Consider the following 14508-nt stretch of genomic DNA (forward strand, 5'->3'; position numbering starts at 1 on the left):
ATATAGAAGAAATTTTTACTAGTATAGAATACAGGATTAGTCACTAGTGTTGGATTAAGTAGTGGTCTTTGAGTGGACTGTCGTATTTATTGATCTCTCAATCCTTCATGCAGAGTCTGGGATCCCCAACATGTGACTAAAATTATCTTAATTTCCCTCATCTATTTGTACAAAATCACCAAAAAGGCCCAAAATATTGTATAGGTACTACATATTTTTACAACTGGGACTATGAAGCAACTATACTTTCATGATAAAGGTGCTAAAGAAAACAGTGTTAACTGAAAAGGTGGGAAAATTGAAGCAAAAGAACCAAACCAGTCCTTTCACTCATGCTCTCCAAACCAAAAATCCTTCCAGTACATTTAGATTGGAAAGGCAATGTGCAGTTTGTCACCATCCAAACTTTGTAATCTGATCCACTCATTTGACTGTGTGCTAATGAGTACTTTAATGGAATGAAAGGTGGTGACAAAGAGAAACAAAGGTTTCTCCAAGAGCATCCTTTTCTGTAGGTCTTTGCTTTCAGCACTACAAAAGGAGCAACACATTCAAAACTCAATTCTTTAGACATCAAAGGAACAGGCCTGAGAAGATTTGTTTTAAAATAATCAACGGCTTTATTTCCTAGAACTGAAATAGTCTACGGTTCTCAGACCTAAATCTCCAAAAGTATAGTTAATTTTTTTCATCAGAGCCCGAGGGAAAAGGGCAGGGACAAAAGGGTCCAGGCACAAAGGTACATAGAGACAAGATGTTAGGAAGGGACACTCAACTTCTCAGCTCATTACATTTTGCAGCAGGTGACAACACTGAGAGGCCCAGGTGGTACATGTAGATGGAAATAACATCACAAGGAAAGAAAGGCCCCAACAACAAAAAGGTCATCAAATCCCAAATCAAAAGGGAATTCCTGGTTCATATGGCAATGAGATTGGTCGTGGAAAAACTAGGAGCAGGCACAAGCAAAGGTTTTTCTAAATAAAATAAAATTCCTCTTAAAACAAAGGTGATTCCTAAAGTCTTATGTTCTAGTGATATATATGACCAAAGGCCTTGGGGCTCCAAGGTGAATTGAGAGGGGCAGCAGAGGTCTCCCCAAGGGAGTGGTCCAAGAGATATATGGAAAGGATAATGTCTCACCACTTCAATCCAAAAGGACAGGTAAAGTCTTCAGATCTTACAACTTGGGAGCCCCAAATGTTTTAATGAAAAACAAAACAAAGAACATCAACTTCCAAACTGCCTAGGCCAACAGAAAACTTTACTGGTCCCTCCCCCACCAAACCTATACCACTGGGAATGGAGCTAAGGGAGGAGGAGACAGGGACTTGGGGAGACTAGAATCATGACCCCAAAGTATCAACATCACCAGTTTACACACTGCCCCTCCCAGACCTTTGAAATTCGTTTCTGCTCTCTATCCTCCATCCCTTCACTCCTGGTATCCAGGCAGAGATCTAAAATGCCCATCAGAGTTTAGGGAGGGAAGGGGGCCGCGAATGAAGGCACAAAGTTGATGTCAAGCGGTCTATCTGACCCATCCCAGGAATTCGGGCTTGGAGAAGGTGAGTAAATGAAGGAGCTGTGGACTGGGGTGAGGACTGAACCCTAGTGGGTTTCGGCAGTCACAGTCAGGTGGTACCAGGAACGGGTAAAGGGCTCTTCTACTGACACCGTGACTACAGGCCTTCCATTTCTCCAACAATCAGGGCCTGGACCGCCTCCTCTGTGGCCTCTTCCTCCAGCAGAGGAGGCTGCTGCTCCTGGGCTTCATCGGGCTCCTCCACGATGGGGCAGGCCTCAGCCTCCTCGCGCTCTCCAGCCGGCTCCATCTCCAGCGGACCGGGCGCCGCCTCTCTTGGCCGTTTGGGGGCTTCATGAAGCTGCTCCCCCGCGCTCCTCTTCAGACGCCCTGGCTCTACGGCCTCAGCCTCGGCCTCAGCATGCTGCTCTCCCACCTGCTCGGCCTGCTGATCTCCCGGCTCGTACTCGGCAAGGCCTGGCTCTTCGTCCACGGCGTCCAGCAGGTCATAGGCAGGCTGTGGCTCGGGCTCCTGCTCAGACTCGACCTCAGGCCCCGGCTGTGACTCCAGCTCAGGTCGGGACTCAGGCCGGGGCTCCACCCCAGGTCGGGACTCAGGCTCCAGCTCCTGCCCAGACTCCGGCTCCTGCCCGGGCTCCGGCTCCTCCCGTTGCCCCGGATCCTGATCACAGGGCTGCTCCTCCTCTGAGCACAGGCAAGGGGAGGCCTCGACCATTGGGTCATGCTCGATCTCCCACAGCCCCTCGCTGAAGCCTCGCCTCTTGTTGGGCTTGCCGAACCTCTCCTTGGACTCCTCGTAAGGGAAGAGGTGCTTGGGGCCGAGCAAAGCCGTCTCATGGGTCCCGAAGAAGAAGACCTGGTAGCGGTTGGGTTCAGCGACGTGCTCGATCCTCGCTGGCCAGTGGGCATAGCCCTTCAACTTGGCAAACACCAGGTCCCCTGTCTTGTACTTCGGGCGGCTGTAGCAAGACATGGCGAGTGCTCTTGGCCCCACCTTGGCGACCGGAAGCTGACCACCGCGTCTGCGCAGGCCGCTGGCCCAAGTGTGCATGCGCAGTGGGTCCATCTCGAGGACGCTGGCAACGCTTGCTTCTTCAGAATGTTGCGCTCCAAAGAGGGCATTATCTCCGAGAGCCAATGGCTAGTGGAGCCCGACATGGATGCCATGGTTACCTGAATGTTACGGCAAATAGCAGGAGAGGTCCTCATGGCGGTTGTGGTGAGAAGGTCTCAGTGTGGCTCCATCTTGAAGACACCTGTGCCGTAAAGATAATCTCTGCTGTATTCCAGAGTAGCCTAGAAAGGCTGTGATTGAAGAAAACACAATGACTCAAGTGAACACTTATTTCTCTGAAACTTGTAACAATCTGGAATTACCTTTCAGGGACCAGTATCTGCTCACTACAAAAACCTCAGAGGCTTCCCTGAGAAGTCTAGAGTAGGGGTTCCATTTTATGATTTACTCCCAGCCCATCATTAGAACTTAGATTGAAGCTAAGGGCCGTGTGGAAGTTTGTCAAAGGGAGGGTCAGCAGTCTTGTTAAGGTGTCTCAAAGACATAGGGCTAGGGAGAGAAACTCTAAGGATGATTTCTTGATGATAAATTGTGTACAGCAACACCACCACCATGGCCACCCAGAGATATCAAAATACCTAACAATTCCCATGTGTGAAAAATAATGGCCACATTATGGGAATACTGGGGATATGGTAGATGCTACCAGTACTTTTCTGTTAGAGGAGAAAATTGGATTCTGTATGGGAGAGATTAAGAGGAGACCCATCTGCCCCTCTGAGGTAGGGAGGTAATAAAATTAGGTAAACATTGTTGAGTACTTAAATGACCCTAGTTAAGCTTTTATTTTAAACACCCCTTAATGATTTAATCTCTTTTTAAAATAAAATATTGAATTTCCTAGTTGGCAGCTATTAGACTTTTTCTTTGTATCCTAGTTATCTTGAGTCTAGAAACATCAGCAAGACTACATCACGGCAGCATGGCTGTTTTGTCACATTAGAGTCTCTGGAAGGATACTGGAACAACTTTAAGAAGAGGGATTGTGCAACCATGGCTGCCAACATGCTCCTGACAGTTGGCATAGGCCTTCAAAAGCGGTATTCTTAAAGACAGAATTTGGTAGACACCTTTCAGCCTTTCTCACCCAGGCCAGAGAAGCATCTCATCTACTCCGAACCCAGTAGAAGACCTCTGATTGTTTCTCACACACTACTTCTTTTGAATAAAGATCAATTTATTTCACTTTTTCAGTCATATGGGGAGAGCTATTGGGTCAAATACAAGGGTTCTGTAGGGGTGACTTTTGTTGGTTGTTTGTCTTCTTTGTACTTTATTGTTGGTAGAGTGGTATGAGCTGACAGGAGGAAGACAGGATAACAAAAGCAGAAGCCAAGCTCTAGCGTTGGGGACAGAAGCATCCACTTTTGTAGCAGCAGTCGTGAAGACAGGGCAATAAAGTCATTTTACAGAGCAGTGACAGCCAAAATAATGGGTAGCAGAAGTAAAGAAGACAATGGGCTGTGTGGTGAAGATGAGAAACTGTGGACCTTAGTTGCTGCAAGAGTTCCAGGATATTGTCAAGCCTTAAGGACCAAAGGTTTCAGGCACTCTACGTCTAGGTCTCTGGCACACACCAGTCACAGACTGGCAAAACCTGATACTTAGGTCTGGGAGCTATAACACCTGCTACAGTGGCTGAGATTCCCATCACCCAAGGTCTGTGTGAAAGCTGTAACATCAGCAGGTACTGCCTACTGCTGCCTGAGTCTGTCCACTGCTGCTTCTACTTTAAGCCAAGGAATTATAATTGTTGCCAAGAGTCAGGGCCAGAATTGGTTACAGGTTAAAGCAATAAACTTCTAGTGTGAATGCTTAGCACCATACATGTCTGACTTCAAAAGTCTGGCAACAAAGCCCACTAGTTTTCAGGGTTTGTTATTGTCATTCTTCAGGTATGCCAGCCTAATCCACAGGCCTTAACTTGTACTGGACTGACAATGCTGCAAGAATTTCTCTTTACCGTCTTATAATTCCTACCTAGTTTCCAAAAAGTGAACAAGCCAGTTGATTATTGATTTATGCCTCACAATTATTTAGATGTCTATTCCTCTCAAATATATTGGAATCACAGACCTGCTGGGGATCACAGCCTAAAAACAAACACTGATCTCAATCAAGATATGACTTTAGGGATAATCAGGAGATTCTATGTGGGTGAACTTGTCTTTTTTCCCACATCTCTTTTGAGTTCTTCTACTTATTATTAGAATGTAGATTCAACTACCTATCCATATTTATCACAATACTCTGGGACATTTTGAAAAAGACATTTCTGTACTAATTAAGTGGTTAATGGTACAGATGTTCTTTTCAGGTGTAGTAAGTGAGAAATTAGAATCAGTAGCCAGTTTCAGTACAACACCAATTTCGTTTTGGTTTGCTAAGTGGGACTATCCATTTTAACATTGGGTAACAGAAGCCTGACCTGGGAAAAATGAAATAGTATTTAATGGCAAAACAAAAGTAATTGACAACCCTAATTGCAATCGAGTTCTTTTAGCCTTTCTTTAAAACCATTTTCTTAAGATGTCCTTCTGCCATGGATATCTATAGCTTTATCAAATAGACAAGATCAGAAGTGAAACAAATGCTTCTCAAAAAAAAAAAAAAACCACGAATGCAACACACTTCTCCCTCTTGAGTTCATAAGCAAAGTTCTAGAAAATTAGAAGCCTTTAGTGGAATTTCAAGAAGAGAAACCACAGTATCCCGCAGTTGTGAGGAATCTGAAATTTCTGAATGCATAGGTCAGGTAGGTAGCTCTGCACTGGCCCTCTCCTTTCCTCCTAAATATGGTTATTCACTTTGTGGGTGTCAAGTACAAAGATGACTCTGGTATATATAAAATAAACTCTTTGAGGATATTTTATTCATAAGGGACAGTTATCCACTAGCTTAGTTGTGATGACAAGAGCAAAGCAAAATCTAGCATTTTATGATACAATATCACCAGTGAATGCATCACACCAAACAAGCCAAATAACAATAACTGGGTGATGATTCAGCACAAATACTAAGTGCAGTGAAGGTCTGGGAGAGGAATCCACCCACAACTTTCAAGTAAATATAATAAGAAAAGGTAAGAAGGCAAGACAAATATTTAGATTTGCATAGGGTGATGTAGACTCTTAGGTCAATATGATTCTTCTTACAGATCTTTTGTTTTCTCAGTTTAGGAGATAATGCACCAGGGCATTATTATCCAAACTGTTGTTTAAATGCTAAATAGTGTGCCCTCTCTATATATAAACAGGAAGTGAACTCTAGGGGGAATTGTTAGACATGTGGTGGGGCAGATTTAAAGAACGTACTGCAGAAAATTCTGGCATTTTCACTTATTTCCAGGTCTTTTGTAGCTGAGAGTTGGTGTGTGTGTGTGTACTGATAGCTATGTGCAAACACACATTCTGATACACAGTCAAGTTTTAAATTTTATTTTATAAATTATCTATTTATGAAGTTGAGATTGAATTTAAGTTTCTCTATATTGTAGACTAATAATCTACTAGTGAGCTACCTCAACAACTGTCATTGATTTTTGATATAGACGCTCACTGAGTTTTCTAGGCTGGCTTTGTGGCTTCTCTGTAGTTCAGGCTGACCTTGAATGTTGATATATTCCTCCTTTATCCTCCTAAGTGACTGGGATTATGGACTCACATGACTAGGTTTGGTGATAGTATCTTTCTGAACGTCTGGCAAATATTTTCAAGATATTTAAAATAGCACATGATATTATCTTCTGGATTTCAGGAACACTAATGAGACCATGGGGATTAAAATCCAGAAAACAGAAGATACTGCCATGATACTCTGTGATAAATCATTGTGAAGAACAATTTTAACATAGATGAGAATAAGCTATACCTATCATGGTGCTAAGAGAGAGGAAGGATACATCAAAAAGATTGAATGAGGGCATTGAAGAATGAAGAAGTCCACCAGCAGCCAAGTGTCATGCTGTAAAAGATGACCTGTCCTGTGCAGCCTCAGTATGAGATACATGAAGCGTCCTCTCATTTGGAACTTTGAAGAATAGCATCCTTTTTCAGGTATGTTCACATCTCGGTAACTCATTTAGGAGTTTTCACTTTGCAAAAAGTGAAAAACATTACCTTTTGAGATTAAAACAGACCTTTTCTTTTCCCCCATTTCTTTTATTATCTGTATACACTATTACCTAATAAGAAGGGTCGACACAGATTCAATTGCCTTAAAAATCAACATGTTTTGGAGCAAATCGCTTGATCTTCATGGTAGCTCAATTGGTTTGGATTTGGTTGTTATAAAGTCCTTCCTATAAATACCACGTGAGAGTGAGAAATATCTAACAATATCTAACACTTTCCAGTTGCTTTTCTGGAAAACTAATGCTACGATTTAAAAAGCTGCTCAACAACAATTACGAAGCATCAGTAATAACACTTTTTAATTACACAAGAGAGACAATAGATATCTAATTGTTATTTCCTTGTTTAATTATTTCTAAATTCAATTAGTTTGCTGTAAAATATGATTTAAAAGAAACATAATTGTTTTCCTGTGTGCTTTTATCCTCATTAAAGATATTAACTGCCTCTGGGTTTATACAGTAGATGTGTTTGGTATTCGAAATCATGGTTTTTCTTTTTTTATATTCTAGTAGATGTAATTACACAGGAAATGTTTCCTGATCATGGGTAGAAAACTTCTGACTGTTCACTTTTAAAAAATCACCACAAATTCACTACCACTATATTTTTTCAGCTCTCTATTTTTATCATTGTCCATTGACGTGACATTCAAATCTTTGTTGGTTTCTAGATTTCAAAGAAACAGCCCATGGTGCCATTAGCAGCTGAAGGGAAATCTGAGCTAAATTCTTCTGAAGGTGGCATTTTCTTAGAGTTTCTATTGCTGTGATAAAACACCATGACCAGAATCAACTTGGAGAGGAGATGTGCTATTTCATCTTATAACTCTCGGGTCTTACTCCATTACTGAGCGAAGTAAAGAAAGGAAGGCGTGGTTGAAAACTGGAGACAGGAACTGAAGCAGAAGTGATGAAGGAGCTCTGTGTGCTTACTGGCTTGCTACTCAAAGGTTGCTCAGTTTACTTCCTTTTGCAAGGCATGGGCACAGGGGTGACACCATCCACAGGGAGACAATCTGATTGGCAGAGGCATTTTTTCAACTGAGATTCCTCTTCCCAGATAACTCTAGCATATATTGGCAAAAAAACCCAATCAGGACAGCCGTCATTATCATCATTTTGAACAGTGAGTCAAATGTGCATCTACATTAGGGAGTGTGAAAAGGAAGGGGCAAGGACACAGAATTCCTAAGTGAATTGTGTCATTTGGCCATTAGTTCCACTTCCAACAGTCAGCAGTCATAAATGTTATGAAATTTGTAGGAAGAAAAATTCAAGATGTTGAACTCTTGATGAAACCTCTGATTTAACCACAGTAGATGGAAAACGTCTCTTTAAAATGAATAAAAATAGTTACTGATGATTAAGTGTATTTTATACTAGTTTTGGGGGAAGAAATACAAGAAAAATGTTACATATTTTTGTTAATTAAAATTTTTTTTTATTTTACATTCCAACTACAGTTTCCCCATCCTCCTCTCCTCCTATTCTCCATCCACTGCCCTTATACTCCCCCAATCCACTCCTCGTCTGTTTCTGTTCACCCATGAGTGCCAACAAATCATGGCATATCAGGTTGAGATAAGACTATGCTCTTACCCTTGTATTAAGACTTGGTAAGGCAACCCAGCATAAGAAATGGATTTGCAAAAGCTTGTCAAAGTGTCAGGTAGTCTTACAAGTAGACCAAGCTATACAACAGTCACATATATGGAGGGGTCCTAGATTGGCCCCATGTGTTCTCCTTAGCTGTTTGTCCAGTGTTTGTGAGTTCCTATGATCCCAGGTTCTGTGGGTTGCCTTGAGATAACCTTGATTCTTCAGAGTTCAGTAACTGATAGAAGCAGATGCAGAAACGTACAGTGAAGGCGTAAGTCACAGACAATCCCACATCAGTTTGGAATTATGATTAATAGAATGGTTATTTATTTAAAGGGGAAAAAACTTACAGATTACCGTCCCAGACAATAGCCCCTCCACGCGAACAGAAAAGGAGTCCAGGGGCCGGAAACGGAGCCGGAAGACAAAGACAGAGTGGAGGACAGCCGCTGCTTTTTTTAAAGGGAGAGAGACCACGCCCCAATGGGCTGGTAACTCAGCGGCGATTGGCTGAAGGAGCTGAAGGAACTCCCACAGCATCTCCCCCTTTTGTTTAAGTAAGAGAGTTCTAAGCCTACTACGCAATTATATACAATAAGTACAAACCTACGAAATTATATACAATAAATACAAATATCCTATTCTAACTAGCTTAAGTCTTGTATAACAAATAACTTGGCCAAGTCATGAAAGGAAAGTAACTACATTTATATAATCTTCAATCCCATCGAAGATCTGAGAAGGGAAATAATGTTATCTGAGTAATTAGGAAGTGCAATCAAACAACTTCCAGAACATGTAATAAATCGCAGAGACAACTGGCTATCTGGACAAACACCCAAAGTCACATTTGCAGCGTTGAAGCAACCAACTTTGGCTAAGGCCTGATGTAACTGACATACCATTTTCAAAGGCAAGAAACTTCAAAACTATCTTACCCTGTCTTGGCAGGATATGACAGTCTTGTTTTATCCATTTACGGATATTCTGTAACTCTGTCAGTAGTTGAGGTATGAGCATTTCTTTACCCAAAGGCCAGTTCTGCCAAGAAGAAAGGCTCCAGGTGGAGTGTCTTTGGTGCTCAACATTCTCTCGGGCATAGATCAGTGTTGCCAGGAGTGATTGTGTCTCCCTACCATAGAACTCTGAATTAGATTAAAGGCCATTTTCTACAGCTCTTTGAAGAGGTTGAAGATTATCTATCTATACTGAATATAATCTCTATATATCTAAAGAACCTGATTAGTCTAATTATAAATGACAAACTTAGATGACTGTTGATCTATATAATTCTCAATATCTATCTAACTTAAAGACTGAGATAATAAACAACTGTGCAATAAATGAGGACAATGTGACCTCCAAATATAAACAATGTGCAAGTATACATTGCAATATGGTAAATATATATATATCAATACATAAACAATATATAAGTATCTTAATCAGAGGTAGAAGTGTACAATGCAATATGGTAAATATACATATATCAATATAATATATATATATATACAAATACATAAAAATGTTTTAAACAGAGGTAGAAGCATGAAGCATGTATGCATAAAATAGTCAACATAATTTAACTTTGTATCAATATATAAGAATCGATACCAATATGTTTGTCTAAAAGCAATAACTCATAAGTATAAATCTATTTATCCCATAATCGCCAGATGAAGGCGTAAGTCACAGACAATCCCACATCAGTTTGGAATTATGATTAATAGAATGGTTATTTATTTAAAGGGGAAAAAACTTACAGATTACCGTCCCAGACAATAGCCCCTCCGCGCGAACAGGAAAGGAGTCCAGGGGCCGGAAACGGAGCCGGAAGACAAAGACAGAGTGGAGGACAGCCGCTGCTTTTTTTAAAGGGAGAGAGACCACGCCCCAATGGGCTGGTAACTCAGCGGGGATTGGCTGAAGGAGCTGAAGGAACTCCCACAGCAGTACAGTCAATCAATGGTTCTGGGAATCTAATTGAAGAGAGGAAAGAAAGATTGTTACAATATTTTTCAAATCTTTGATGATATTTATTCAAGTACTGCTGTAGAAAAACATATGGGTTATTTACTATATAAACACTTAGTAAAGTTTAAATAAAATTTATTATGCTTGTGAATAATAATTGGAGGTTTATGTACATACTAAAGTATATTTGCAGAATAATTACATAACTTGATGGTCATACTCTTTGCACATGTAGATTTGTTTATATTGCTCATACCCACTAACAACTCTACCATGTACTCCTTCTACACATCCCCTTATGTCTTCATTTCCTCTCTTTATAATTCACTGAGTCCAAATAAATTTTGCCTGCTGACCCATGGTTGTGTGATTATCCACTGTAGCATAGACGTTCTACCAGAGACTACATTCCCAAAAAGTAACTCCCTAATCTCAGAAGCCATGAAATGTCAATAACCTGTCAACCAGGGGACCATCCTCATGAGCCTTCTTCTATTTATGCTAGAATGTGGAGTGCCTTGATTTTGTGCAAATCCTGGGCAGGTAACCATAGTTGCTGAGAATACATGAGTGAAAGAGCATACCAATGTAAAGAAGACACCATTTCTCATCACTCTTCCAATCATCTGGGTTGAAATGTTTTACCACTCTCTCATAGCGTTCACTTGGTCTTGGAGTGTAGTTAATGCATACATGTTGTTTAGGCCTTAGTACTCAATAGTTACTTATTCTGAGGACTTTGGCCAGATATAAGTCTCTTGAGGGTCTGCTGCCCCCAGTCAAAAAAAAAAAAAGAAAAAGAAAAAGAAAAAGAAAAAGAAAAAGAAAAAAAGATTCTCTGATGAAAGTTGAAAGCAGCTCTTCTAATCTACAGGTATCAAGGAAATGCTTAGGGACCAAAATTTTCAGAGAATAATGTGAATTTTCTTTCACTATACAGACTCAAATGTCCTTGCCTTAACTTTTTCCCCCACAGTTTTAAGAATAGTTACAAAATTACCAAATCTAAACAATAAATAATTTATATGACTTTTATTAAAGGAAATCAATACTAAAATGCATGCTGCTAAAAAGGGAGAATTTTAATTAATATTTAACTTTGGAGTCAATCATGGTGGCACGGATCTGCACTTCAGCAACAACCAGGTAAATGTGGAAGGGTCAGAAGTTCAAGATCATTCTTAGCTACACAGGTAGGATGTTAGAAGGCAACAGCAGCTTACATGTGACTCTGATGTGGGATTACCTTCTGTATGCTATGAATGTGTTTTATCATCATTGGTTAATAAAGAAGCTGCTTAGGCCTGTGAGAGAGCAGAATGTAGTCAGGCTGGAGGAGATATGGCCAGAGAGTGGGCAGTCAGGGAGTCATGTAGCCACCACAGGAGACAGACACCAGACGCTGGACATAACCTTACCTACCAGTAGACCACAACCACATGGCAATACATAGATTGATAGAAATGGGTTAATTTAAGATATAATATATTTATAAGATATAAATGGGTTAATTTAAGATATATAGTTAAGCTATTGGCCAAACAGTATTGCAAATAGTAAAGTTTCTGTGTGATTATTTCGAGTCTGGGCAACAGGGAATTAACGAATAGCCTCTGCCAAAAGAATTGCATGCCAGCATGGGGAAAGAATTTCCATGCAATATCTAAGAATTTTTTTTTAAAAAAGGCTTTTAGACCCACAAAAATGGAAGCCAAGCACAGCTTCTGGGAAACAGCATTGTTTTTTTAAAAATAGGCTCTGTTTGCTGGCAGCAAGCAAAGACAGAGCTCCTTTCAGAGGTTTCCTGACTCAGGCTTAGTGGCAAGAACTGCGGGGTTTCTTTAAGTGAAGGCTTCCTGGTTCGTGATGGTTACAGAAACAGTTCTGGCTCTTTTGGGGGTTGATGACCGTCACCCACTTCAGGTCCCAGTGTTTGTGTACCACTTGAGGTCTGGAGGAAAAGAGCTAAGACCATGCCCATGGCTCAGCGCCCCTAGTCTGGGCAGTCTTGCTAGGAATGCTCAGGCATGAAGGCATGGCAGATTCCCACCACCATACACAGAGATATTTCCAGACTGTGCAGTGTACCGCACTGCAGATTTAGCTTTTAGTGAGAGTAAAATGGGGTTATATGCTGCACAGTGCTTCCCAGAGTTGAGTTGGTGAGGACAGCTCCCACCCAGCAGTCTCAGAGCCGGTAGTGAACTACCTCTGCCGTATTAAAAGCCGTTAGAGGCATAACCAGCATCTAGGGCCTCTTCAACCAAGCTGCTTACCATTGTAAAAGTCAAAAATGATTACAGGTATGTAATAAAGACAGATTCAGACATAAATAAACCTCTGAACTGGTCATAGTGTTTTTAAAAAATGTACATAGGCTTGGGAGAGAGAAGATAAAGAGTGTAGAGAATTATAAAAAGAAGAAACAATCTAAAAAAGGCAAAATCTTTAAAGAGACAGAGGACAGACAGTCATAGATTAAAGGAGTAAAGAAAATAACGCAATAAAGATGGAAAATACACACAGAGAGAGTCTGAATTATGTGTATTATTGTCTTTTCTTTGAATTTTTTGACTGTAAATGAGCCAAGTAAAGAGAAGCATTTCATTATATAGGTTGCTAAGTTAAACCAACATAAAGCTATGTTGACTTCAAAATTTGGGTCTACAGATATGGTGCTTTGGAAAAGAAGTTCTGTTTTTGTTTCCACAGAGGTTGAGAACCTGTGAATTCCTTCCAGACTGATGTGACTTGATGGACCAAGACCTGAAAGGTCTCCATGATCCCTTAAATACTTTGACCAACAAAAAGAAGGAAGCAGTTTGGAGAGAACTACTATAAACGAATTCTAAAATATTGTTTATAAATGTTTGTTTATATATAAGGGGGATATGCTATAGACATGAATACTTTGCATTGATATGGATCTTGGTTTATTGATTCAAATTTAAGGTCAATTTTCTTATATATGTATTTCTGCTCTTGGTGAAGGTATTGTGTTTTTACAGCTCATTTAAAATGTAATGTATAATTGAGAAATTTAGGCTAATAGACAGTAATTTATAATAATCAAGCTTGTACTCATATTAGCTAGGTTTTCTAGATATAGAGTTATATTTCAGTTAGATAGGTGTTCTTCAAATCTGTTAGAGACCTTCAGGATATGACATTTAAAATGTCTTAATAACTTAGGATTTTTCATGACAATGACATACATCTGTTCCTGGCAGCACCAATCTACTTCAAGGAAATGATGGGCATCGAAGAGACTCCTTATGGAGTTTGTTAGACATTTGGGCAAGAAACTGCTCTTGCCTGGAGTGCTTGATATTATGCTGTATGAACTGGACATGTAGGACCCACAGAAAAATGACTACTGAAGTTTACAAAAGAAGGTAAGACAGTTCTTCAGGGTTCCTGATTCATGAAAGAGTCTGCTAGACATTTTTCAGGACACAGAAGGAAGTGAGTGACAAACGGCCAATATAGGAGGAACTGCTTTGAAATTTCCTGCTTCATGGAAAAATCTGCCATATACTATGGGCCTCTAGGCTGAAGATTCGATTCCCCAATGTTACAGAAGAACTTTGGATAACTGTTCAGGCTGTGAGATGTCTCTGTCAGTTCTAGAGTTTTGGAAGTTGCTTACAACGTACTTCCTGTTAACTTAGGCAATAGTATATTGTTCTGGGGTCTTTGATGGAGTTGAAGAATAGATAGTCATAAATATAGGTTTCCTTAGGTATGAAAAAGATAAAGTAGATATAAATATTTTAAATGTAATTCTTGCTTGTTAAAACCTTCCTTTTCATTTCAACAGAAAAGGGGAAGTGATGTGGGATTCGCCACTGTGTGCTGTGAATGTGTTTTATTATCACTGACAATAAAGAAGCTGCTTAGGCCACGACAGGGCAGAATACAGTCAGGCTGGAGGAGATATGGCAAGAGAGTGGGCAGAGTTAGGGGAAAGCCATGTAACTGCCACAGGAGTCAGATACCAGTCACTGGATGTAACCTAACTGTTAGGCCACAGCCACATGGCTATACAAAGATTAGTGGAAATTGGTTAATTTAAGATTTAAGAGCTAGCCAGCAATACCATTAAGTTATCGGTCAAACAGTATTGCAAATAATATAGTTCCTTTGTGATTATTTCTGGTCTGGGTGAATGAATGGAAA

The 14508-nt window shown here is 40.4% G+C and overlaps 1 protein-coding gene across 1 annotated transcript; it reads right to left on the reverse strand.

The window, feature by feature from the left end:
- Window positions 1–596: 596 nt before the first annotated feature.
- Hdgfl1 (HDGF like 1) lies at window positions 597–2620 on the reverse strand. The gene has a single exon (XM_048428118.3). It carries the CDS (start codon window positions 2610–2612, stop codon window positions 1683–1685), a length of 930 nt encoding a protein of 309 aa, XP_048284075.3. The 5' UTR covers window positions 2613–2620; the 3' UTR covers window positions 597–1682.
- Window positions 2621–14508: the final 11888 nt, after the last annotated feature.

This window comes from Myodes glareolus, chromosome 14 (assembly GCF_982192425.1).
Source record: "Myodes glareolus chromosome 14, mMyoGla1.1, whole genome shotgun sequence".
NCBI lineage: Eukaryota > Metazoa > Chordata > Mammalia > Rodentia > Cricetidae > Myodes > Myodes glareolus.

What these genes read in the sequence shown, in the direction of transcription:
- Hdgfl1 (XM_048428118.3), bottom strand. Translation starts at nt 2,612, where the DNA reads ATGGACCCACTGCGCATGCACACTTGGGCCAGCGGCCTGCGCAGACGC.